At 34.0% G+C, this 26,717-nt stretch overlaps 1 protein-coding gene across 2 annotated transcripts in view; it reads left to right on the top strand.

Moving 5' to 3' along the window:
* Positions 1 to 26,717, top strand: part of LOC150094790 (uncharacterized) — a 275,693-nt gene that overhangs the window by 20,978 nt on the left and 227,998 nt on the right. Inside the window, exon 2 of one of the 2 annotated variants that reach the window (XM_090410852.1) lies at positions 20,559 to 20,603. The exons of the other annotated variant lie outside the window; for it this stretch is intronic. Within the exon in view, the coding sequence (XP_090266978.1) occupies positions 20,559 to 20,603 (45 nt within the window). The remainder of the gene's footprint in view (positions 1 to 20,558; positions 20,604 to 26,717) is intronic. 2 annotated transcript variants of the gene reach the window in all.

Genomic DNA, 26,717 nt, shown 5'->3' with positions numbered 1-26,717 from the left:
TGGAGAGTCCTCTCGTTTGATCTGTGTGTTGCTTCCATGCCTCGAGAGAATCAAATGTACAATTTCTGGTATTATTACATATGTTTTGATGGTTCACATTCGTTTTTTGTTTGTGTTGAAGTCTTCTTTTTTTGATGACTTTAGAATACTCCTAATGCTGCCACATTAAGAGTCTTTTCTTTTCATTGTGGCAACCTATCTATGTCTTCTGAGGTTTTGATTTGTATAGAGTGAAGTTTGTGACTTCCTCAAGAATATCTTGGCAACTCTTATCCACAATAATTGGCAATTTTTTTCTATCTTTGCTTTTCTTGCCTGGTACAACAGATTTTGGTAAAGCAGTGTTAAATATGATGAGAAGATAAATAGATGGGAAGATCGATGTATTATCTTGGGATGCATCCAAGTCCTTAGCAACTATTTATTTTTCAGTATGCTGACTTTTATGAGATATTTTTTGTGGTCTTGCTTATGAGACGAACTACGACAGGAACGGGTCGTGGCAAGCCTTATCTTTAACTTTTCTGTGGAATCCGATTTACGGCCTGAATGTTTAGGCAGTAGAGGAATGTCAATAGCATGGCCTCAGTTTAAAACTACGTCTCTGAGATTTTCTGTATGTGCAGTTTCAGGGAGACCATTTATGACAAGATCTTCTTTATATCGTTGCCGATTTAAAAGTTCACATTGTTTTTTTTGTTTTTTTTAGGTAATTAAGTTCTTGACGGAGTTCGGATGTCTCTTTCTTCAGATTATGTTGCCCGTCAGTTAATACATTAACTCTAATTTTGATATCTTTTACAGTTTGCAAGTCTTCTTCCACTGCTAAATTATTATATTTGGGAGACCATTTCTTCATACTCGCTAAATTTTTTGTTATTTATTCGCTCTGCTTATCGAAGAATTCTTGGACAAGAGCTTATAGGCTGGCTTTTATAGTTTCTAAACTGTTTTCTAGTAGTATATATAAAGAAATCAGAGTATAGGACTCACCTTTCTATATATATTTTTTCCTGTTCAGCCCCTCATCTGATTCTGCCTCTGGTGAAATGGGCCGCGTATGTTAATTTATATACTGTTGTAGGTGGCTGCATTTTACTCCCTGCAGTAAAGGCTTTCCATTCCTCACCCATTCAAAAATGAATGGCCGGCACATGTAAAGTGGAGATTCCTAAGGCATTTTCTGCGCGTTATATGATTTCCATCTTACGATAGACGATTTTTAGATTTTGCACTCACTCGTTTTTCAGTGAGCAAGTTTAAAACTAAAAAATAAACATCACTAATTGTTCTCATTACAAGGGATCACAACGTTTGCTTCGTGGACACATAAAGGGGGGGGGGGATAAATAAAAGATGGTCCGGTTACCACACCTGATCGTTTAGAAAGTACATGACCTGCAATACCAATACCAATACAGTGATATAGTCTGGTGACAGCGCAGTGCATATACAAAAACACAGTTTCAGGATCTTATGTCGATGTGACGCACCCGACTTTCTGACTATTGAAAACTGTTACTCATACTACATACTAAACGGATTCGCGACAAACCATTTAGGTTTTTCAATAGACTTTTATTGCATGGGTAATATGAAACATGATTTGTGCCATTCATCTTGGCACATTGATGACCTAGAGGAACATTACCAGCCACATTTTGTTTATACTCAAATGCGGTAAATTAAATTATTAAATTATATTAAAAATACTATATATACAGTATATATATATATAGTATTTTTATATATAATACATATAATAAATAAATAATAATAATAATTAAAAATATATATATATATATTATTTTTGTTCACGTAGTTGAAATTTCGTATCGGAGCATACACGTTCTGACACTAGCATTGAAGCATTTAATTTCACTGCGTACCTCGACAAGAGCGTCAGAAAAACAAAAGGACAACGTTACAGAAAAACAAGAGCAGCTGCGGGTTAAATAGATATATGAGCGTTGATGTGAGTTGAGTATTCTTTTACACTGGTCCTGTGACCCTTGGCTAAACAGTTAACACGCCGATAAGTAATCTCATGTTACACGTTTGTATCCCCATCTTTCTTATAATGTATTGTTATATATTATCATCGCTGTTTCTCTTTTTTTCCGCCCTCTACATGAATACAAATTTGGAGGGTGGGATTCCACATGAGAAAGGACAAAATAAAATATGAAATAATCTTTCCGATTTATATATAAATAAATCATTAAAAAAAATTACGGGTTCAAATATTTGGCAAAGAGCAAATTTCATTGAAGGACTCGAGTGGATTTAAAAAAACATGCATCGAATTTAAAATAAAAATTTTTCTTGAATGACGGTTTTTTCCCTCAGAGTTTTCTTTCCCTCTCATTCATCGCATGTGTTACTCTTGGACCAGATCCAGAGTAATTAAGTAAGGATGATATATGCGAAGACCGAAACTGTCTGCAAAAATATTGGAGAAGCTGTTTATCAGATGAAGAGATAGTAAGACTTAGTCAGTAATACTAAAAGGAAAACAACGTTAAGAAACATCCTTTCTTATAACCAATAAATCATACCATGGGAGTGTTACACGTTGATGACATCCGAATCGAAAGTATATACCAGTTACTGAAAATATAGAAAGTGAATGTTAGTATCTATTAAGATATTGGCAGAGAGAGAATCAAGATATTATTACTCTTTTCGGGTATTTTAAACACAGATCATTGTGATCAGTGATGTGTGATTGCATCGAATAATAGCAAGTCATTCTTTTCAGGTCATTTTCCAGCTGTGTTTCCTTTCAAAAGTCATTTTCCAACTGCATTATTTTCAAGAATCATCATGACTGTTGAAATCTTCAGTTTTGTATATACACTTTATAAGAATTGTAATTTATTGATGACTATGGGATAACTTTAGGTTACTCCCATCACATATTAAAAAAAAGCGAAGGGATTTTTCTTAGGGAAAGAGAGAGAGAGAGAGAGAGAGAGAGAGAGAGAGAGAGAGAGATCGGCACATCAATCCAGATATATTGTACAAGGTGTGTTCCAAAAGTTCTCAGACTGGTGCTGCAATTTGGAAACGTTTTGAGACAGGATTACGAAACGTTTAGCTGCATTATAAAGTCATATTAGTATTCCCTATTTATTTTTTATGTCTCTCACCCACGAAAAGTTATAAATCTATAGTACAATCGTATCGTAGGCGTGCTAAGGAATTTTTGTGTAATGTTTTATTATTTTATTTATTTTTGTATATTTTTATTCATTTCTTTTTTTTTACATAGTCCAGAAATCCTGCTTTCTAGAGTCCTCTAGACCAAACATGGAAGAATTTTTTCAAGCCGCTTCAGGCCTCTAATAATTAGGCCAATGGTCTCACACCGGATGATGAAACTCGTCTTTCACTTCCCATCTTTTACTACCAATCGAGGACATTGCGACATTTTACTATCAATCGAGAACGTCGCGATATTTGTTATTCGATTGGAATAAGTAGTTTCAAATTCCGTCTAGAAGTGGGTGAGCCTTTATAAGGGTTTGATTGGTTTGGTTTAGTTGTTTGGATTTATGACGGAAACAAAGAAGGCAGTATATTTTGTTTGAAAATTATGTGTTCTTTTGGCCAGTTTTCCAGGATGAAAAACGTGTTTCGGGAGGAAAAAAATCCACGCATGAAATAAGCTCATCTTCGGGTTCTAGATGGATTATAATCCCGGTCTTTCCAGCCAAAGGGCATCGATTATACCAACTGATCCTTCATAAGAGATTTCCATTTAACGGTAAGTTAGCTAGTCTCCTAAGGAAGTGCGAGTTCCCTTTCGTAAACTCAGATTTGTAATTCTGCAAAAGCAGACAAACTTCATGAAAACACTCAATTAAGAGACGTAATACATTGGCTTCATAGCTTTAGTTGCTTCTGCTGTGATTCAAACCAATCCATTCCAACTGCTTACTTGTAGTGGCTCAGTCATGTTTGGACATTGCCTTTGTCCAGTGGTGTCCATGAATTTCAGCATGTTATCTTTAGAATCATTTTGTACGAAACTTAGTAAAACAGACAAGGACTAATAACATTCTGTGTTATCTGTTCAGCAGTATTTTTCCCCTTCCAGTACGGTATTGCGAGTGTTATATCATGATATGATATTCTGAAAGCCTCCGTAGCTCAGTTGGTATAGACGAGCCCTTTCTCTGGAAAGACCTGGGTTCGAATCTCGTCTACGACGTGAGAACCTTTATCAGATCTTTCAATCAAACGGTGAGTAAGCCGATCTCACACGGAGGTAGAAGTTTTTTCTCCTGAAAAGTCGTATTTTTCGTCCCTCTGAACAGGCACACCTGCTTCGTGAACACAGCTCTACAGAAATGGACTTATCCCCCCCCCCCCCGAGGGATGTAGCAGAGCAGTGGCAAACCGGCGGCATTAAATTGCCTAAATCCCCTAATCAGGAAATTCAACCTGTGTTGGACGGATGAGAAATAGATGATATCCTGGGACTAACAGAAGCAGTCGATTCAGTTAAATAAAATGTAAGCGAGAACTGACCACCATTCTAAAAGAAGATTTCGCAGTTTGTTTGAGGAGGTAGAAACGTGCTAGAATAATGTCTTATAATAAATGAAAGTGATATGAATAGCCTTCAAGATGACATGAATAAACTGAGATTGTGGGCAAAGGACACCGGAGCTAGTTCAGTGTGTCACAAAGTTATGCACTTTGGGCGGGAAAGATTCCATTTTATTGTATTGATGAGATTGCGCTGCTAGAAATGGGTGAGACCATGTACTTGGTGTTCATGATCGACAGGAATTATAAAGTTAAAAGGATACATTGCAGAAATAAACAAAATGACACTGAAAAATACACTGACAAGTAGCTACCAGATAGTTATCATCTTTCATTATGCGGTTTTGACCGCCGTGCTCAGATTTGATTGTATATGTTTCTTAGGGATAAGAAAATGATAGAAAGGATTCAGAGGCAAATAATTCACATGCTGTTAAGCCTACTACATGTCAGGACAGATTGAAGATTAATGGTTACAAATATTGGTTGATAGACGAGAAGAGGACATAAAATAGACACATATAAGTTAATAAAACGTTTTTATATAATGAAACCTGTGGTGAATTCATCACTAAAAACACACGTATAACTAGTGATTAGTTTTAATGCGTAATACTTGGTTATAGGTGTGTTTTTAGTGATAAGTTAATAAAGGGATTTTACAGAATAGATGCAGGAGATGTTTTCCAATGCATGGTATGTTAAAAAGAGCAAGGACTCGCCAAAAGTCCAATAAAAGTCAAAGAGTTGTCAGCAAATGAGTTTTAGGAGAGGCATCATAGGAATAATGCGAATAATGGTTAGTGCAGGCTCATTAGGAATGTGAGGACTTAGTTTTTTGCTTGGTGGGGGGACAAGCGGAAATGGATTGTTGGAGGTGGTTGTGAATGCACCATCAGTAAATGAGCTTAAGTAGAGATATGATAAGTATTATGTGAATGGCGATTAATATGGGTCTTTCGTAAGTGATTCCTTACATGCTCCAAAGAATCACTTCGAATACGATAATAAGGATCAAGCGGTAGTTTTAGCTGGTACAAAGTACCAGTGTTGCTCTAGTTCTGCATTCTGTCATGTATAAGATTGATAAACAAGAATAAACAAAATAAAACTTCGTCCTATTCCTTCTTATCGCACTAATGATTTACAAAATGAGTACTTTCCGTCTAACTTAATTTTGAAAAATATCATTCATATTTCTCTGCTCTCTATGTGCTCTTTCACCATTAAAAAATACCCTCCCTAACTTGTAATTTTTCACCATCGAAGTAGCTCCCTTGGATGTATTCAGATCCCAGCAATTTTTCCATGATTCCATGCATTCCTGGAAGTCCTCAAGTGTGACTGTTTGAGCACCTCCTGCGATTCTGCCTGGATTTCCTCAATCGTATTAAAACGACGCTCTTTCAGCAGGAATTTAATCTTGGGAACAGGAAAAAGTCGCAGAAACGAGGTCAGGCGAATAGGGGGGGGGGGGGATGGGGAATAACTATCGTGTTTTTAGAAGCCAGGAACTGTCGAACAACGAGTAATGTGTTATCATGGTTGAGACCCCCGTTGTTGTTCTTCCACTTGTCTAGTGTTTGCGCTGAATGCCGCTTCAAAACCTCACAGTAAAACTTGCTGTTGACAGTTTGATCGGGGTAGGAGATTCCTTGTGGACAATGCCTTGGATGTCAAAAAAACAAATAAATAAATAAACATTGACTTGACAATGCTGCGAATTTGACGCACTCTTTTTTCGCAGCACTCTTTTTTCTTTCCTTCTTTTTTGAGGTTGAAGCAAAATTTGATGTATATTCTTTGCTCCTTACAATCCACCATTTCAGTTGGAGAAGAAAATCGCCAAACCACTAAAAGACGACGTTACAAAAAACGCACGTAACCCAAGAATGCAGCCTCTCAGCTTATCGGCTGTTAGCATACTGATTCACAAAAGGTACTTACTGCTCGCCCCTTATAGCAGCGGAAGGTCATGCTACAACCGGTTCTCGCGCGCTTTTCAAATTTCCTGAACTATTACACTAACAGCATCATTCGGGAAAATATACTATGATTTTTTATGAAACTTAAATTAATGCACAGAATTTGACATGGAGTATTTGATTTTGGTAGAAATAACACAGGATGGGAAAATTTGGATGTGGAGAAAGAAATGAACGTGGAGAGATGCTTCTGGAATTTGCCACTGATAACACCAAATTCCAACAAAAAAGATTGTCGTAAATGGACATGGCGCTCCTTCGATGGCAAGCATAGGAATATGATCGACCTGATATTAATAGACCAGAAATGGAGAACATCAGTTCGGCAGTGCAGATTATTCCAAGGAGCTGATATCGACTTTGATATTGACGCAAACAGCTTAGTGATTGCGAATATAAGACTAAAACTGAAACAGAAGTACAAAGGAAAGTTCCAAAAAACTACATCACACTAAATGAAGACAAGTTAAGAACAGAATATCAGGGCATACTGGAAACTAAGCTTAAGACCACAAGTAAAAAACACAATATAAATACAAGAGCAGAACGACTGACTGAGTACTAAAAAAAAGTGGTAGAGGAAGTAATTCCTGAAAGAGAGAAGATCAACAAGAAATGAATAACTCAAACCCTGAAATTGGTACAAGAGAAAAGAGAACTGAAACTTAAAAGAAATAATTCAGAGGCGGCAGATGAGTTATACCGTCAAAAATGCAATGAAGTACGGAAAGCAGCAAGATCCGATAAAGCCAAATGGCTGGAGGATCATTGCAAAGACATTGAACAGTACTATATTATGGAGAACACAAAACTAGAGAGGTCTATAAACTTATAAGAAATGTCAATAGGAAGTGGCAAACAAGATCAGTAACAGTCAAAGATGAAGATGATAAAGTATTGATGGACAAGACCGAAATCATACACAGATGGACAAGATATTACAAGAAAATTTAAAGAATTCTCTCAAATGCTTAGAATACCTACACAACGCAATAAAAATCCAGGCTTAAGTATGGTCTGCTTTCATCAAAAATTTAACTGCTACTGACCCAGGATATACCACGAACGTGATAGCAACAACTAGCAATGCTCCAACAAGCATACAGTATCGAATTTACCATTTGTATTCTGGTTTATCAAGTATATGTAACAGTTTTGAAGTTGTCAAAAAACATCTAATATGTAATTAATTGTTAATAGGCTTTTGTTGTGTAAAACTTTTATGTACTAGTACCCCTGATTATGTAAGTCTTACGACCTACGAAATTAGTCGGTTTTAATTGCTTATTTTTATTAAACTCTTTATTTACATCATAACGTGGACTCAATACCTAAAACTTCCCACATAACTGCTAAACCACAGAAACTTACGTTTGCAATAAGGTTCTTTGTCCTAAGCATACATATGCCAAAAATCATGTCTTCTCAAGTGATGATCATCACAGTCGTTCTAAGTTTTCTCTTTAAAGAACCTACCGAGGGATTTTGAAGTACGTGTCACAGCTATCTCTTTATTTATTTATTTTTGCTTTCAGTACTTACATCATCTGTGAAAGGAGAGAGAGCGAGGATAATGTCCTCTTCGTCATGTACGCTACTTTTTTTTATTTTTTTTTATTTGTACTTATAAGAATGAAAACAGATGATGGGGTAATGCGCTTAAGACTAAGTTTTACCCCTCTAACGACTAACTGCTATCCACATAACGATCGCCGAATACCGTTTTCTAGAATAGAATTTTCACGCTAAGTCTTTCAGAGTTCAAACACCTCCTTTGTGATGAAAAAAAAAGGGGGGGGGGGTAGAAACACTCTTCCATTTCTCTCTTACGCCATTTCTTAATGGCAGAGATTCAAAGCCAGCCCTACGTTTCTCTCATTTACTATCGAAACAGTGTTTCATACCACATTTTCCCTCCGGATGTACTCTTTGAGAGTGACCTTCAAGGTTAGTTCTTATTCCAATGTTTCTAGTGTTTTGGGGACGTTTAGATTGTAATAGACTTTGTTTTATTTGGTCTTAGTTTTCCTTTTAAGTGGGAACTTCACTGTGAATTCGTTCTTTTCATTTTGAATTATGCTGATTAATGGATTTTTAAAATTCTGCGCTTCATAGTTATCGATTGTTAACCTAGATTTTTAAAACTGACCTAAATGAAAAATTTCCTTCACATAACAGTGTGTGACATAAGCCAGGAATCCGTAGCTTCCCCAATCCTTGAGGAGCGTATATATCTCTTTGTATTCCAAAATAGTAGCTGATGAATTTACCATTGTCATTTTCCGAATGTTTTTACTGTATTTAATATCTATTACTTAATTGATAGCACACCTGGTAGCAATATTAGTTAATAAACGCATCCAATATTTTTCATTTTAAGTTAAAATTATTAAATATAATAAAGATTCAATTATTAAAATTTTAATACATTCAATCAAAAGGATTAAAATGTTAAAATAGCTCTCATAAGAATATGAATAATCTAACAGCTTCATAAGACTGTCCAGACCAGATTGTCCTTATTGGATGTTAAAAAAAAATCCTCACTGATCCTCCTCATTATTTGATGTTTCTTGTTGCTATGGTATATAGGATGTGATATTGGGCTTCAAAAGGTTGTACTATTATTATTATTATTATTATTATTATTATTATTATTATTATTATTATTATTATTATATTGTAAGATTAGCATCTGTTCAGCAAAGTCATCCAGTGTAAAGTGGTTGCAATAATGGTGTCGGAGACACTTATGCATAAGGTTGACTGTTTTCCATCTCATCGCTGTTTATTTCAAACGCATTATAAAATAGCTTCCGATTGTTGCAGCACTGACTGCTGCATGCAGAATTGAGAATCTCAATGGCATCTATTAATTACATGAACATTATCATCAATCTTTTCGGTAAATTTGACGTTTCAAAATTTCGAGATAAATTTAATGTTACGAATTTTTAAACAATTTTAAAGATTTTTTTAATGTCAAGGTACTGGTTTTTAATTTGCTTAAAAAACAATTTTTCTCTATGAAAATCTTTAGGATATGACATTATCTTCTCTTTTTACAAAATGACACATGTCAGGATCCCATCCTCCTCATTCCTTTTCAAAATATAATATAATTTAAGAATATCAGAATGGCAAAAAAAGTTTGAACTTGTGATGATCTGCATTATTGCTTGAACAAAATCATTTGCATTTCTAATAATAAAACATTTTGGCAAATTTTAGAACTACAATGTACTTATATTTTTGCAGTCATACATACTTTATTATGATCATAATCTAAAGAGAAACTTAATCCTCCCTAAATTTAAAACGGAAGGTTAAGTTTTTTTTTTTTTGTCTTTCTAATTATCATGTTTTTGATTATCTGAATTTTTGGTTTTGCTAAACCCATCAGCCCATGTTTCCTTTAAACATCAGAGAGGTTTCTGAGGAACGTGATAAAAAAAAAGTCCATTTCATCATACTTAAATACATCACTTCTTGTAACTACCACCATAGCTGTAGCTGCTTTTGGATTACCCCCTCCCCATCACTTGACAACAGCTTCTTTTAAAAAGCTGAATTACTCCAGACTGGTCTATAAACAGTACCATTCGTGCTTAAAAACAGTACCATACTCGTACATGCTTAAATGAACTATTTATTGTTCTCGTGCATTTCAGACAATTCTATACTAGATGGAAAAATATTATTTTCCACTTTTTTAAATTTAATGTTTGTTTCTATCCAAGGGACAATCGTTACAAAATTATAGAATCTCAAGAATAAAAAATAATAATAATAAATAAATGAAACTTCTGCACCTTACTTTTTTGGATTTTAAGTCTTTTATAAAACCAAAAGTTCTAATAAAACCTTTGAGATTATTTTTTTTCTTTTCCGGATAATTCGAGTTTTTCATCGTCAACAGACAAAACTGGCTTGAGAACATACACAGCGAAATTCAGCTATAAACACGGAATGAACGAGACTTGCAGTTAAGAATGATCTAATGGGAGAACCGGACTGGTATTTAAATTAGGTCTTGAATTTGGATGTTTGCTGTAGAATAACGTAGAAAATGACTCTCTATGATAGCGCTGACACTTAATTTACACAGTAGTCTCAAAATGAGACGGAAAAAAAATAGTAAGCATTTTAATGAATTCAGTTATAATACTCACTTTCATTGCTCTGCTGACTGTCAGAATGTTGGCTTTCAGAGCACGTTCAGGATATTCTAAGAAGTATAAGAAAATCTTAGAATTTTCTTAGAATTCTTAAATATCCCAACTACTGTTTTTTTTTTTTTTTTTTAATGTTTTCAGCAGACTGTTATACGACAGAGGATCCTATACTGATCCTGTTCCCGATTTCCGAAAAAAATATCGGAATTCTGTACAGGATTCCGATATTTTTTTCAGCATAACCTTCTTGATGGGGAACTTCTCAGTCTTATAACTGTGTAGCTCTTTATCGGATGTCAATACAAAATTAAATAATTCATCTATGTATCCATTAAGTTAAAAGAGTATTTCTGCCGGTTATTGTTTAACTGATATTATAATACGTCATTGAACTTAAATATCCAGGACTTTTTAATGGTTAATGGCTCGACTATAATCATGCTTATGCCATTAAATAATTAAATTATCAGTATTTTTGTAAGAGTGTTATAATTAGAGAAGATTCATAATTTTGGTTTTGAAGAGCTTCATGAACAGCTTCGAAGGTTTTTTTTTTTTTAAATCATTTGTAGTAGATATCAATAACGTTGTAAGAAATTCTTTCTGCGCATTATGTATCTCTCCAATTTTCTTGTTTCTATATCTTCGTTTATTTTGCTTTCTCTGCATAATTTACAAGCACAATTTTTTTTTGATAGTGCCATAAGTAACTTACAGCATTCTAAATCGCAATAAAATAATTACTCTCTCTTCATCATTATCCAACAATCGCACATGCCATAACGTCCGTTGCATCTTTAGAATGCGAAGGACTGACTACCGTACAAGTCATTATCCTTGTTCAGAAATAGGCCTATAAATAATTTCGGATTTTTTCACTCGCCTTCTCAGACGGCTGTTTTCGGTTTCAAGGTTTTAGTCGAAATTCAGTCTTTGTTGGAAGTGTTCCAAAAGCTGAATTCGTTTCATCAGACATCATGACAAGATAATCTTCATTCGTATTTGACGACTAAAAAATAAATAAAAAACATAATAAAATAAAATAAAATAACTTTCCAGTCGTGTGTATATGGGTCTAAAGAAACTAAAAAAAAAATGTTGATAAACCCAAACCCTAGATGTCCTGATCGTGGCAAATAAAAATTTTAATTATAGAAGCAGCAGGACCTGAATTAAAAATAAACTGTGCTCGATCATTGTCATTCAATCCAATTATTCGTCATTATATTATAAATATAGCTTCTCTTATGATTTTTCCCTTTAATACCTATCTAATTTTCTTATTTTATGAAATTATGAAATGTTAAGTAATCATTTGGTCTTCTGTACATGAGTTTAAAATATCTTACGATAAATGCCGTATTAGCATATACTGTATCCGTTTGTTATCCGCACCCTCAGTTGTTACAATTAGCTAACTAATTCTAGCTGTTTGAATAAAGCTATTTGTTTGGGTGACTTACGCTTTCTATGACTTCTACATCGGAGACACTTTTGTGACCTTTAGCTTAGAGTCAAATCTTCCACATGTACTACGAGACTGCAGAACGGAAGTCTACGATCATGAAACATGATAAGAGGGTGGTTTACCGGGCAGATATTTCGATGTACCAGGAGGCTGCAGTCTCAGAAATAAAACATGATGTTCCATTTTAACGGTGTTCGAATAGTGATAATAGGAATATAGCAAGAAAAGAAAATTAAGATGTAAAAAAAAAAAACAAGTACATAAAAAATAAATTTTATGCCTTGTACATCGAGTATGCGTGTACGTGAATAAATAAAAAGAAATGAAGGCAATTAACAAAAAATTATATAAGAAAATATGAAAATAGAAAAATGAAAGTGTTAGTATATAAAATAAATACAAAGATACGATGGAGGAGAGAGAGAGAGAGAGAGAGAGAGAGAGAGAGGCATGCTAACGATCCCTTAATAGTTTACTTATGATCAAGATAAGAAAATATGTGCTATTCTTCTCTTTTTTTTTAATTACGTCATTGTTATCTGAGGAAGCTGCTTATTAACATAAAATTATCTGTTAATTATCATGACACACTTAGAAACTTGGCTTACTTCTGCCTTGAAGAGTACCGTACTTGTTTAGTCTGATAAACGAAACCAAATCTTTTTTTTTTTTTTTTAATCACTTAATGAAATTGCAAGAATGCGTTTCATAATTGTGCCACACTATTTAAACAGAAACGATTTTAGACTAGTAGAAAATGATGATGTTTTTAGCTATGGCAATAAGAAATAAATTTTCTTATGATGTTTTAGAGCGTATTCATAGATAATGTAACGTTCTTCTGATGGGGAGGGTTGATTTGTAGTTTGGTGACAGTATGTAACCGGATGATGGGGAATAAAAATATGTTAAAATACGTTAATATGTAAAAATGTTAAAAATATGTTAAAAATCCTAAATACATTTCTCAAATTTGTTTTTGAAATATAGTCTATAAACACTTGGACTGCATATCAGATCAATAACGGTATGGAATGACTGTTAATTATTATCGTTTTTTAGAAAATTTTCATATCCTTATATAACTGATAACATTTAAAAATGCGACATTAGCAAGATGATGTTCATAGCATTAAAAACAGTATATTCAGACACCAAATAAAAACTAAACTAGAAATAGTTGTATATCGTTAATGCACTTTGAAATTCGGTAAACATGGAACTATGTGAAACATATTTAGCTTCACCTATACTGCTTAAAACTCAAATAGTTCGGAAACCCTGTTCGGAAAACCAGAAATGGAGCTTTTTCAAGCCACTTCAGACATATCCAGTAAACATGGCTCTAGTTTTGTATCGGTCAATGAAATTCATCTCCCACCTAAAGACAATCACATTCATCCGTGCCTACGGCAGAAACCAGCAGGCCTGTTGGTTTGAGAGCTATAGCAACCAGTTGGCCGACTAGGCCGATAAATCAATAATTACTTAATATACAAAATTTCTGCATCTTGTACCTCAAGTGCATTGAAATTAAAAATCCTAAAATCAAACAGAAAAAATATTAAAATTATTAATAATTTTGTTAGTAACTGTGTGGGGGGGAGAGGAGAAGGGGATGAGTAACCTCATTATAACTTTCAAAATGCAAGAAGTAAGCAGGAAGAATTACAGGCTTGAGATAGTAGCTTTGATGGAAGCAAATAAAGCATGTAATCTTGAAACTCTGGTTTTAAATCCTACAGCTCAGAAAAATCAACCGTAGAGATTACATTATTTCACATAATAATGGCTTGCCATATGGTGCTATCACGATTTGCGTACAGTTGTTCTTGCCATAACCTAGTCCCCACAAGTAGACAAAAGGTGCTTGACCTTACTAATAAAAATCTCTGTATGAGAGAAAGATGTAGAAAGTTTTTTTACCTTGGGTATATACAAGTAGCTCAGACTTGGGTATATATATTCAGATGTGAATATATACGAGGGTGGTCTGAAAAGTTCTCGGCCTAAAAATGAAAAAAAACGAATTTATAATTTCAAAATTATTTCTATTTTTCAACATAACTCCCTTAAGACTAATATATTTATTCAAGTGATGCTCCAGCGCCATTATCCTGTCTCTGTAGTGGTTCTCAGTAAGATCTGCAAAATACCCCTCTACAGCTGCAATCACCTCTTGATTCGAAGAAAAACGCTGACCAGCGAGGAAGAGTTTTAGTTTTGGGAAGAGATAGAAGTCAGAGGGAGCCAAATCTGGGGAATAGGGTGGATGTTCCAACAATTTATAGTGCAGATCCCTGAATTTTTCCATTGCCAAAACACCTTTGTGGGTAGGTGCATTGTCCTGATGAAAGATGATTTTATGATTCTGCAAACTGGGTCTTTTCTCACGAATTTTTTCGTCTAGTCTGTTAAAAGATCAGAATAATATTCCCTGTTATTGTTTTACCCTTTTCAAGATAATTAATAAACAAAATGTCTATAGCATTCCAAAACACCGATGCCATGACCACTGATGGAACCTACTTGTCCTTCTTTGGCGCTGAACAGCTGGCTTCTGTTCACTGTTTTGACTACTGTTTGAATTCTGGTGTGTGTGTGTAATGGTGAATCCAAGTCTCATCCATAGTAATAAATCAACGAGCAAAATCAGTTTTATTCTTGTTAAAACGCTCCAAGCACTGTTCAGAGATTTTCATGCGAGTGCGTTTTTGATCTGCTGTGAGCAAGCGCGGCATCCATCTTGCGCAAAGCTTTTTCATTTGCAATTCTTCTTGCAAAATATATCCTATACGTTGTATTGAAATGCCTATAGTCTCAGCAATTTCACGCACTTTGACTCGCGGGTCATCCAATACCATATCGTTTACTTGATCAATGATTTCTGGTGTTGTTACACTTTTTAGACGTCTTTCACGTGGATCATCTTCAAGACTGGTATGGCCACGTTTTAACTCGGCAGTCCATTTCTTAATTGTCGAAAACGAAGGAGAAGAGTGCCCGTAAACGTTTATCAACTTCAAATGAATTTCTTTTGGCGTTAAACCTTCTTTTACAAAGAATTTTATAACCCTACGATTCTCAATTTTATCCATTTCAAGGGATACAGACAACACTTTTGCGTCAGACAGCTGTATAAAACAAACTACTTGATAGAATGACTTGCAATTTCACATTGATGCTTATGACAAATGTACCAAGTTAGAAAAAAAAATCTTGCCCATAGTATTGCCATCTATGGTCGAGACCGAGAACTTTTCAGACCACCCTCGTATTTCACGCGCAAAACTGTTATATATATCCACTTATATCCACTCTATATATAAAAAAAGATAAGCCGAAATTGGAAACGTTTTTATGTCACGTTTTTTGTCTCTTCATTGTTTTGAGCCGGGTTAAGCCGATTAAGCTGAATAAGCCGAAATTTGAAACGTTTCGCGTCCAACAATGTATTTGCCTTAATGAGACAACAATTTGTTGGACGTTTCAAAACAATGGAGAACCGGCTTACCAGCCCGGAACTCGGGGGGTTGGACGCCGTAGGCGCCAGGGGGAGCAGAGCCCTCCCGTATATATATATATATATATATATATATATATATATATATATATAGTAAAGTCACATAATTTTGCATGAGATACTCGTGGCTTCGAGTAGCAATCTGCCTGTTTTCTGGTCAATTTTTGTGGATGTGAGTTTCAAAGAAAGGAGTGAGAAATCTTAAAATCCAGAAAATCGCCTGACGTAAGTTATGATACGTCTTGATGGAAAAGCTGAGATAAAAATATGCTTTCCAATTCCTGAATATATTCGGTTAAAAGGATTTGTGTTAATTGATTACGAATTATTAATTTAAAACAGTAAAAACACAGTTATTTCAATGTACTCTCTGATTAAAAGGTTTATTGCATATACTGCAATATTTCAACTAGAGTTGAGGCGTCAAGACCTGACGTAAAAAATGTTCGTTGACACGAGCACCAAAAGGGAATATTATCTAGGTATGAAGCCATGTGGTCTAGTAATGAAGTCACAAGTCTCTAACTCCTCAGCTTTCCATTGCGTTCGTTATCTTGTAATTTTAGCGTAACATAACAGGCCACGTTGTAGCCTAACAATCCACCCACTGCCGGCTACACGATAGCCGTATGTTTTGTGTAGGAACATGTTTAGCATTAATCATTTCGCTCGTCTAAAGAAACAATAAAAACGTTAAAAAAGTTTCTAATTTTAAATCTGCAGCTGTAAATTGATCTTCTGCTAACAGAAGATCAATTTTTTTTCTCATCATATTCAATTCATATTCTTATTTTCAGTCAACAGAGTAAATTATTTCAAAAACAGCTGTATTAATTGATGAAAGATGTATTTGCAAATCGTATTGCGTGATTTATATATCATACAAAGATGCCTTTGTTTTTCTTTTTTTTTTTCTCCATTAATTGTTCAGTTAATTGCCTGGCCAGTGTGCTTTCATACAGTTAACTTATGGCTAGTTTGGGGTGAAAGATCCTGCCATTTCCCATAGGAGATACAAGATTTCATTTATAATTTTATCATTTTAATGCATAGATAAGAAAATAAATATTTCTGTCAACGTTTCTAATAAGGATGGTGTTACAGCAATTATATTGTAGTTTACCTACCTTTTTGTTCGTAACGCACAAATTGACACCCATAATGCATTACCTCAGCTGATTCGACCGTGATGTCAATCAACCAACGCATCAAACGCAGCCATCTCGAGTTATTCTTGTATGCATTACTTCCGAGTGGTGCAATATGGAGGCAACTTGACTAAACTGATTCAAACTCCTGTATTACGCATTCGTTTTCTTTTGTTTAGTTTTAAATGTATATTTTCATTATTTATCTTGTTTGCTCACGCGCAGAACGCCTCCTTAGCGCAGTCAACAGTCTGCTCTGGTTTCCGTCTAAGAGGTATGGAACCTTTATAAGGACTTTTCAAATGAAGCCGAGTTGGCCGACTCACACGAAGTCGGCAATGTTTCTTCCCCCCCCCCTTCAACTCAGGTTTTTCATTCCGAAAAAGAGAAAACTGGCTAGAAAACACACAAATCGACAGCCATAATGCACTAGCCTCCGTTGATTCGACCGTGATGTCAATCAACCAACGATCAAGCGCTGCCAAAAGGCCAGTAGTTGGCGAACGTACAAAACACATGGAGTATATCCCATTATATAAAATTATAATTTTTAATTATTAACGCATAGTGGCCTGTAATTTGATAGATCAAAATAATTAAAAATGTGATTACAAAATTATAAACCTATATGTGAGAACATTATTTAAATGCTTTATCATTGAAATCAAAATTAAAATTTCTTGGCAGTAGAGAACAATCTTAAAACCCGGTTCAAGATTCATCCCACAAAGGATTTTATACTCATCGCTGATAATATTCGCTACTAATTCAAATATTTGAATTAGTAGTGCAGTCATTTGTTATTTATGTATTTATTCTCTATATGTCATAAAAAAGAATTAAAATAATATCAATTGTTTTACAGCCTGCAATAAAACAAATGAAAATAGTTTAGCATTAAAGGAGATTTTATTTGATGGGTAAACTATATTTAAGTTGCATGAACAAGTTCATTAAAGTTTATGAATTGTTCAGCAGCATGCTTGTTAATATAAATCATAATATTTAAGCATGAAAATGAAATTGAAAATGAGCCTAATCCTCCATCCCTTATATAATCATCAATCTGATCAAGAATACTCAGATCTTGCCAGTGAATTCAACTGGTTAAAAAAATAATAAATATATAAACTATTTAGCGTTTTAAATGTAATCACGAAGTCAGTTCAAAAAAACTGAGATAAAATAAAGTCGATCACGAGTGAATGAATGTACCGGAATCATATAATAATAATAATAATAAATCTACCATCAATAAACGTAATATGCAGCTAGAGAGAGAAGCTGGCAACCCATTTGCAAAGTGAAAAGTGTTGCCTCCAAATTGAGCCTTATCCCAATGCCAAGGAATCGACAAGATATCACTGTAAAATATGAGATGTCCTAATTATAATTGCGTTTTCTGAAATTAAGATGGTTTATATCTGGAAGGCTCAGCTTTACCAGACCTTCCATAAATTCTCTTGGTATTGCTCCTAGCGTTCTTATGACAGTTGCAGACGAGTTTGGTCTTTTGTTCCAAATCAGATTTGATGAATTTTCAATCACTTTTTTCAATTTTCAATGAATTTTCAATTTATGCACTTTGCTTCTACTATACTGTCTTCTAGTACCGTAATATCAATAAACCGCTCTCATTGTTCAAATAAGTGTTTGTCAGCATATTGTGCTCCAGATGTTTATCCGAATTTTAAAGTCTCATAATATCTTTGAGAGGAGAAACCATCTTTCCTACACAAATTCCATTGTATGGTTTTTGTAATTCGATCATGCCGTTGATTATAGTCTGTATAATCAAGCTGTCTTGCTCCAAGAACTAGTCACATGGTCCACTGTTCTTCCTTATTCTTACACAGTCGGCATTTGATATCGGTGAAAGCCGATTACAATGTGCTTGATTCTTCTCTGTGAACAGTCTCAGTGTATGCTTGGAGAATTGAGGTTTAGATAAGTGACGACAATATTTTGGAGTGGAATAAATGGCTCCATTCTCATCAGAACTGTTAGAATCAGAAGACTGGAAACAATAATCCAATGAAACAAATGAATAATTGAAATCTCGAAGATCTTCCCACTTGACATTCTAGAAATGCCGAACAACACGAGTTCGAGAGTAAATATGCATTATTTCATTGAAAAAGAAATCACCAGTAGGTTGAGATTCGGTTGTACTCCGAATTGCCTCAAGGACAAACAGCATCAACCATATACCTGTAGGTGTTGTTTGGTCATGACTTCCTAATTAGTATTCTTGAAAGGAAGTGATTATTAGTAAGGAAATGATCGTGAGTGACTGGAGAATAGTTCTGATTGTCTAGTATTCTTGTAGGTATGAGAACATTTTGTGTGATAGAGCACTCTACTATATGATAATACGTAGAATGCTTCACGTCATGATGAGCATCTGATAAAGATGCCCATGCATGCGCTATTACCAAGCGCTTGTGATACCACGTGGTTTGGGCATCTCTATCTGCTTTCGGAAAAGAGGAGCCAGCTGAAGCTGCGGCCATTAAAATTTGAACTAGAAAGAAATCAATATTTAAATAAAGAAAATCCAAAAAAAAAGTTCAGAATAGATGGGACCAGAAAAGCGGCATGGCAAAATTAGATAAAACGAAGCAATGAGATAATGAGATTTTTTAACCAGAGAAATTTTAAAAAACGAATAGAAAAAGAAACAAAAAACAAGATTTTAGGCTCTCTGACTTAGATGCCACAGTAAGCATTTGTACCTTACAAATGTCACCTTAGAAATTAAAGAGTTAAAGTTGTGATTGGAAAAGTGAATTGAATGTGGTTAAAGAAAACGGACGGCTAAGTTTCTATTAAGAAAGTAGGTATAATTTTCAGACACAAACTACAAATAGACATCACTGAGGCTTTTAACTGAGAGGTTGGTATCTCTGCGAGGTGGTATAGAAGGCTCGCATCTTTTTCCGCATATAATCCATTTTTCTTTCCTTTTTAGAGTTGTTTGTTTAATGTAAGTTGAAATTATTAGTGACATGACATACACTGGTTTCCATAAATTAAAGAACAAAGAGAAAAATCGAGTTAACTCGGCGGGAAAAGGAAAAAAATTCATATGAAAGTAAGGATATGATGTAAAAAGTGACAGAATAAGAATGCCTCTTACGATTAGTTTCCATCGCATTAGCTCAGCATTGCTACTTACCTGGCCGCAGAATTTCGCGGGATATACGAGTTTAACGATTATTCACGGTCTTAATATGATGTCATCCATATCGATCCTGTTAACCGTTAAAGTAAAATGATGCATTAGATGTATGTTTCATAGTTTTATATATATAAAAAGTGATCTTATATGAAAGAAACTGGGACTAACCCATACTACTAGTGTTGCGCATGTTATTACAAGAAATATATATATATCATGTATTCTGAGAAATACTTATAGGTAAATGGATATGCATGGCAAGTAACAGGCCTCTTCTCTTCCCGCTTCATACTTCTTATTCAGGATATTATACTTTTTGTCATGTTGAAAATGCAGCCTCCTTGAATACAGTGGAATTTTTAATGAGTTCTTTTTCTTTGATTGCTTCTAGTATAATCACAATCATATTCTATGGATTTTCTGACCAACTAAATATTTAATTAACCACATTATAAACATTTTTTCTTAATCAACTTGGGTGCTTTCAATTAACACACATCTCCTTTTTTGCTTTTTTATAGTTTTGGGAAGTGGTCGGTGAAATAGACAAAGAAAGACTCAGTGCGGTTAGTACTGCTTAATTCTCTTCTATCCTGCTTGCTTTCATCTTTATTTCTTTTATTATCTTCATTCATCTTTCTTGATGTGTTTAGCATATAATTATAAGAATTGTCTTTGGATCTTAATAATTTCCGGTGAATCTTAATGAGTACGGAAAGATTGAAGAATCCTTTCAGTAACTGATCATATAGATATTAGTTAATGTGATTTCAATAATATGTTATTTTAACTGGATCGTTTCTTTGGAAATAACAAGTGCTTCTTACTCTTACGATTTCTGCATGCTTTAAAATAAAGTAGCGTCTAGCATTGATCAGAAATTAATCGGCAAAACAAATATTTTTTTAATGAACCTCAATGTCTCCATCATAGTTTCCGTGTTGTACAGTTGGTATGATAACTTCATTATAATAACTGTGTAGTATTCGAAAAGAAAGAAATAAAATAAAACAGAGAGCCGCTCAAATAAATGTGTGCTGTTTTTTAAAAATTAATAATATAAGATGAAGTTGTCGTCGCAATTAGAATTGTCTGGATTAATTATAACAGTTCTCGTGACATGCAGGCCTGTGTGACTGCCCAACATGTTTACCTTTTTTTTTTGCCAATTAATGCTCTTTTTTTTTAATTATAACTAAATTCTCGAACATATGAAACATGAATAGAAAATATTTTTTCTTTACTAGAATTTCGTCAGAAATCTGTAGTTTTAAAGAACACGCAGAACGAATATTTTAACAGAAATGATTATAACTTTTTCAAAACTGGATATATGAAATCATTATAGTGAAATTTTTCAAAAATATTAAAACTTACGGTGCACTTGGGGCAAAGGCAAAATTTGTGTCCCTGACCTTTTGTTGGATGTATGCAAAAATAGGAAATAACCATAAAATATCATTGCCTAGCGTAGCACTTGAAACTTTTCCCTACTCTCCGTTCGCTGCTATTATGAATGAAGAAACAGAAGTGTTTTAGATTAAAAATTTAGCCATCATACGGGAAACTACCTTTCTTATTTTCAAGCATATACAAACCCTTTTCTCCTTTCCTATTCTTTTCTAATTCTGTCTTTACTACGCTTATTTACTTCTCGTTCTAACTTTTTTTTTTTTTTTTTGCAGTTTTCTATTTTTTTTTTCCCTAGCGACGAGCAAGAGAGGGTGAGAAAAAAAAAAGAAGAAAAAAAAAAGAGTTTAGAGAGAGACAACAGGCTCTGTCTCTATCTCTTTCTGTCTTGAGTAAAGCTAATTTGAGATTTATCAAGGATTGTGTTAAAAAACTTTTTATTTCACTCCTAAAAAGATCTAAAACGATTACCATCGGCTTTACAGCGAATAGTTTTATTTCACAAGTCAATAAAATAGTCAAAACAAGTCAATAGAATTGTTTTGCGTAAAACAATTATAGGTGAGGTCATAAAAAATGAATACAACTGAAATGTAAATAATGAGTTTCGAATAGCTTTTTGTCAACCAGTTTGCAAGTTGAAACCTCCCTTAGTACTCCCTGTTTGAGCAGTGCTTCGGAACACTGCCTTAGTAGAAGCTGTTCGGGTGGTTAATGAACTCGTGAATTAAGACGGTTACTGTTTTATCTGATGACCTCGTGACCTTCAGAAATGTATGTGCGTTCTCACGCCCACACAGAGTAGATGCTTGTTACAGTGTTAAAGGAAGATATGCTCACAGTGTTATGAAGTGAATAGTAACCAGTATAAGGAGCGAAAGATTCATGAGGATATACTGATTGTTTTTGTCATCGGTGAATAATCAGCTACATAATTTTGATTATTAATATTTATACGCTCTTATGATATATGTGTTATGTCATGGTTTTAGAACTGAGATTTTTAACATCCTTGATAATATTCTATACAGCAATTTGTCTAACGAAATTGCCTCATTCCATTCTGGAAGAGATCACTCGATGCACAATTTCTTACGCTATATTTTACCATTACGTTAATGAGTTTTTCTAGATAATTTATTGTATTATAATAAATGTGTTCAAGACAAATGAATTTCGCTCATCTTACTTATCATCAATCATTATCGTATTTGTGGATTGCTGTGGAGAGATTTGAAGAATCTAGATTGTGGCTTTTTTTTTTTTTTTTTTACATCTCCAAGATGTGATTCATCTCACACAAAGGTCTCTTGAGGGAAAAAATAATCTACTTGAAAAATACATGAATAAAAAATAAAAATTCTCTGCCTTTTGAATTAATCTAACTCTGCCTCATTTACATATGCCTAGGCCTTTTCAAATGTAAGGCAATTATCGTTCTTTCTGACTGTTCTATAACTGTAAAGAACAAAGTTCTTTACAGTTATAGAAAAGTTATTATAAAGTTACAGTTATAGCAGAAAGGTTGGTCGATTGGTAAGGCCTCTGCTACTAATGGCTCACGCAAAAAGCTAAGCAAGTTTGAGCGCGGTTAGTAGTTGGAAGGGGCCCAATCATCCGATGCTGTTGGCACACTTTCCCTCGATGAGTCTTTGGACTCTCTGGAGGTGTCACATAATAATAATAATAATAATAATAATAATAATAATAATAAAATGCAAAGTTCATTTAACCTAAAAAGTGGCAGAGGAAATGAATGTCATTGCCAAAATATGGCGGTTAATGCATAAACTGCAGATAAGCATACAGTTCAGTTTAATAAGAATACCAATTAAACCTGACGAGCCAAGCATCAATGTGTGAACTTCAGGCATTGATGGAACAGGTTTACATTGTGGGTAGGCAGTAGTATATTGCGCCTGATCAGCTTATGGCAGTGCTGTCAACCAGTAAAAAAAAAATAATAATAATAATAATAATAAAATAAAAATCAATAATACGAGAATCACCAAAATGATAGTTATAAATCACCATTGGGCTTAATGAGCCCTTTGCAGAGACATATGCATCCTTCTTAAAGAATGAGGGCCAAATACACAGAACCTCCTTTGTGTGCTAACATGCACAGGCCGGCACTAGTGATGGCTATCAACCAGTGAGTATTTGTTCTGGACGCCAAATTAAGAGAATAAAAGGTCTGTAGAATAATTTAGAAATTATTAGTAGTAGAATACTTTGAAATGATTCACAAATGTTTACTCTTCGGTCTTTCACCTTAATATAGTTGTAAACATATTGAGGTAAACAGAAAAATACAGAACATGTAAATATCAGTACAATACAACACACCAACATCTTCACTACAGTAAAACGCAGCGTAATACTACTCGTTCTTCTTTGTCTACGACGCAAATTGAACTAACGCGGTAGCCCAAATGTTTAAATAGCATACATACATACATACTGCGGACCAATGTGTATCTTTTATACCACGTCGACATGTCGGTTCAAAATTTGGCAAACCAACTCAGCAAATATGGGTGAAGAATAGCCCTTCACATTCGCTTTCTATAGTGCGCACTTGCCCCTGCCTTGCGTCGTGTTTGCTGTTGGACATATTTGAAATGATTCACAGTTCCATTTTGTCGGTCTATTTATAACTTTGGCCTAGTCACACTCTGCTGACTGTTGGCACTGTCACTGTTAGGATATTCACCCAACAACAAGTGCTTGGCTTAAACCGAACGCTACCATTCCTTGTTGCTGTTTGTTTCCTAGTGTATTAAGATTAGTTCTTATTGATGTAACAGTACGATAGCCGACGAGGAAATAATTTGTCAAAGGTGACTGATAAAATCAACAATGCTTTTCTCAGTTTATAACTCTGCTAACATTATTTAATACGTCCAGAATTAAAATAATAATGATAATAATAATAATAAGAGAATTTTTAGGATGATTATGGAGTTCAAAAATTGCCACAAAACTTGTCATTGTGTAAATATTGTGAACATGATGATTTTTAATAAAACAGTTATTATTATCCTGTTTTATTAAAACCATTATATTAAAGACCATAATCTAGTTTTGATATTAATGTTTCGTTTAAACATTAATATCTAAAATTTAAACGAAACATTAATGTTTCGTTTAAAATCACCGAACGTACTTAAAAAAATCTGCTCTTTTTATTCTGAAATGCTAGGCGAGATTCATTGATCTTACTAAAATACAATAAATAAACATCTCAGATAAGAAGCACATAAAAAATATGACTTTGGGCTCGAGCTTACTGTACCATTTCCTGGGTGATTCAAATGTTGTGGTATGTTCTGGATCACTGAACAACATATGATTAATAGATATGTGGAAACGTTTGATTTTCAATCTGAGTACGAAAATAGCTCGGTATAATTCTAATACATACGTCCGGCTTTCTTATAATCTTTTTTCTGGCTTTATTCTTCTAGATAAATTAATGAAAATATAGCTTAAAAATATTCAGATCTCACTATCAAATGCCTAAAACGAACGAACGTGGATATCCTATGCAAGACGTGACATCCTATGTCACGTTTTGCGATTTATGAAAGACAGTGTTTTTCCATAATGTAATATTAGCATGCAGTGAATAGTAACGAATCAGTTGCGCACTCAGGATTTACTCTTGGGAGGGGGGGGGGGTTGAGTAGACGATTTGAGAATACACACTACGCATCGCATACGACCAATAACTGAGCATCTGCAATGATCGCTAATTCATAAGTAGTATAGAAATAGAAGACACGACACAAGATAAATAAATTTTTAAAAAAATGAATTTTATTAATTAGGAAAAGATTTGTGAAAAATTTTCTAGTGTTTTTTCCTTTTTCTTTGGGGGGAAGGCCCGCTTTCCCCCCCCTGGGTGTGCCACTGTAACGAATATTAGCTGTTAATATTCATTATAAAATTTAATGTCGGTTTTTCACGCATTCAAAACTTATTTGGAGGGAGGAGACAGGATACAGACAACATGGATGATCTAATAAGATTGCTTTCTTCACTGAAAATATTTTTTAACAAAAGACATTCTAATTAATCATATTATAACTACATCTATAAAAGAGACAGATGACTACAGAAAATTGTACTCAGTAATTTCAGCCTTTAATTGAAAACTAATAATCAAAACGGACACAACAATCCCCAGGTTCATTATGAATTTCAACAAATCGCAAGCTTTTTAAAATTATGAGTTCCGTAAACTAACATCGAAATACGTCTGTTCAGTTTGTCAAACTACATTTGTTGAAAAAAAAAAAAAAAGTTATAAATACCGTATATTCCGGCGTATAAGTCGACTTTTCAGCATTGAAAAAAAAAAGTACTATATTTAGTACTTTTTAGAGACACGTGCATTGTCTCGCACAATACTAATTTTGTATGAATTAGAACTGTCAGTTAAAACCTAGTCTGTTACCTTCATATAACTTACCAATTGTATTCCCTGAAGATGCCGATAGCAAAAATCGGCGAAACATGTAGGACGATAAATTAAAACTCACTTGACTAACATTCAAAAAAAGTGTTATAGTTAAGTACTAAATTTTTTAGGTCGACTTATACGCTGGGTCAAAAATTGATTGCTTTCCAAGAAAAAACTAGTACGTATCATTCTCTGTTAAATTTATTAGCTATATACAAAAAAAAGTAACTAAGTAAAAATATTTCAACTTATAGCAGAAAAAATTATTTACATGTTATATAATTATTTATTTACAAAAGAAAATAGGTAGGTAATTACACACCGTAATTAAAATTTAATTTTCACTGTCTGAATGTATGAAAAGTTCATTGTACTCTGGTTCTGTAATTTCTTCCGGTATATCTTCATATAAATTGTATTTGTTTTCTCCATCAGATTTAGCATCAATTTCGTCATCATTGTAAACAAAATCATCTTCCGAGCCATCTAATTTGTTAGATATAGCACATTTTTTAAAAGATTTTATTACTGTATCTGGTTTTATTTCATTCCATGCTTTCGCTACCCATTCACACATAGTTACCAAAGACGCATGTCGCATTTGTCCTCCTATTGTGTAACTTTTCTCTCCTTCTTGCATCCACGCATTCCACTGTTTTCGTAAACTGTCTTTAAATGGCTTGTTTATACGAACATCCAACGGTTGCACTAGTGAAGTTAACCCACTTGGAATCATTGCCATATTGGTATTATTCTCTCTTAATAAAGATTTTGTGCTCTCCGTTAAATGGGATTTGAACAT

This window comes from Typopeltis vanoorti, chromosome 21 (assembly GCF_054136105.1).
Source record: "Typopeltis vanoorti isolate ZY-2024b chromosome 21, IOZ_Tvanoo_1.0, whole genome shotgun sequence".
Taxonomy (NCBI): domain Eukaryota; kingdom Metazoa; phylum Arthropoda; class Arachnida; order Uropygi; family Thelyphonidae; genus Typopeltis; species Typopeltis vanoorti.
Note: the sequence above shows the minus strand (reverse complement) of the source record. Positions and strands in the feature narration are given on the sequence as shown.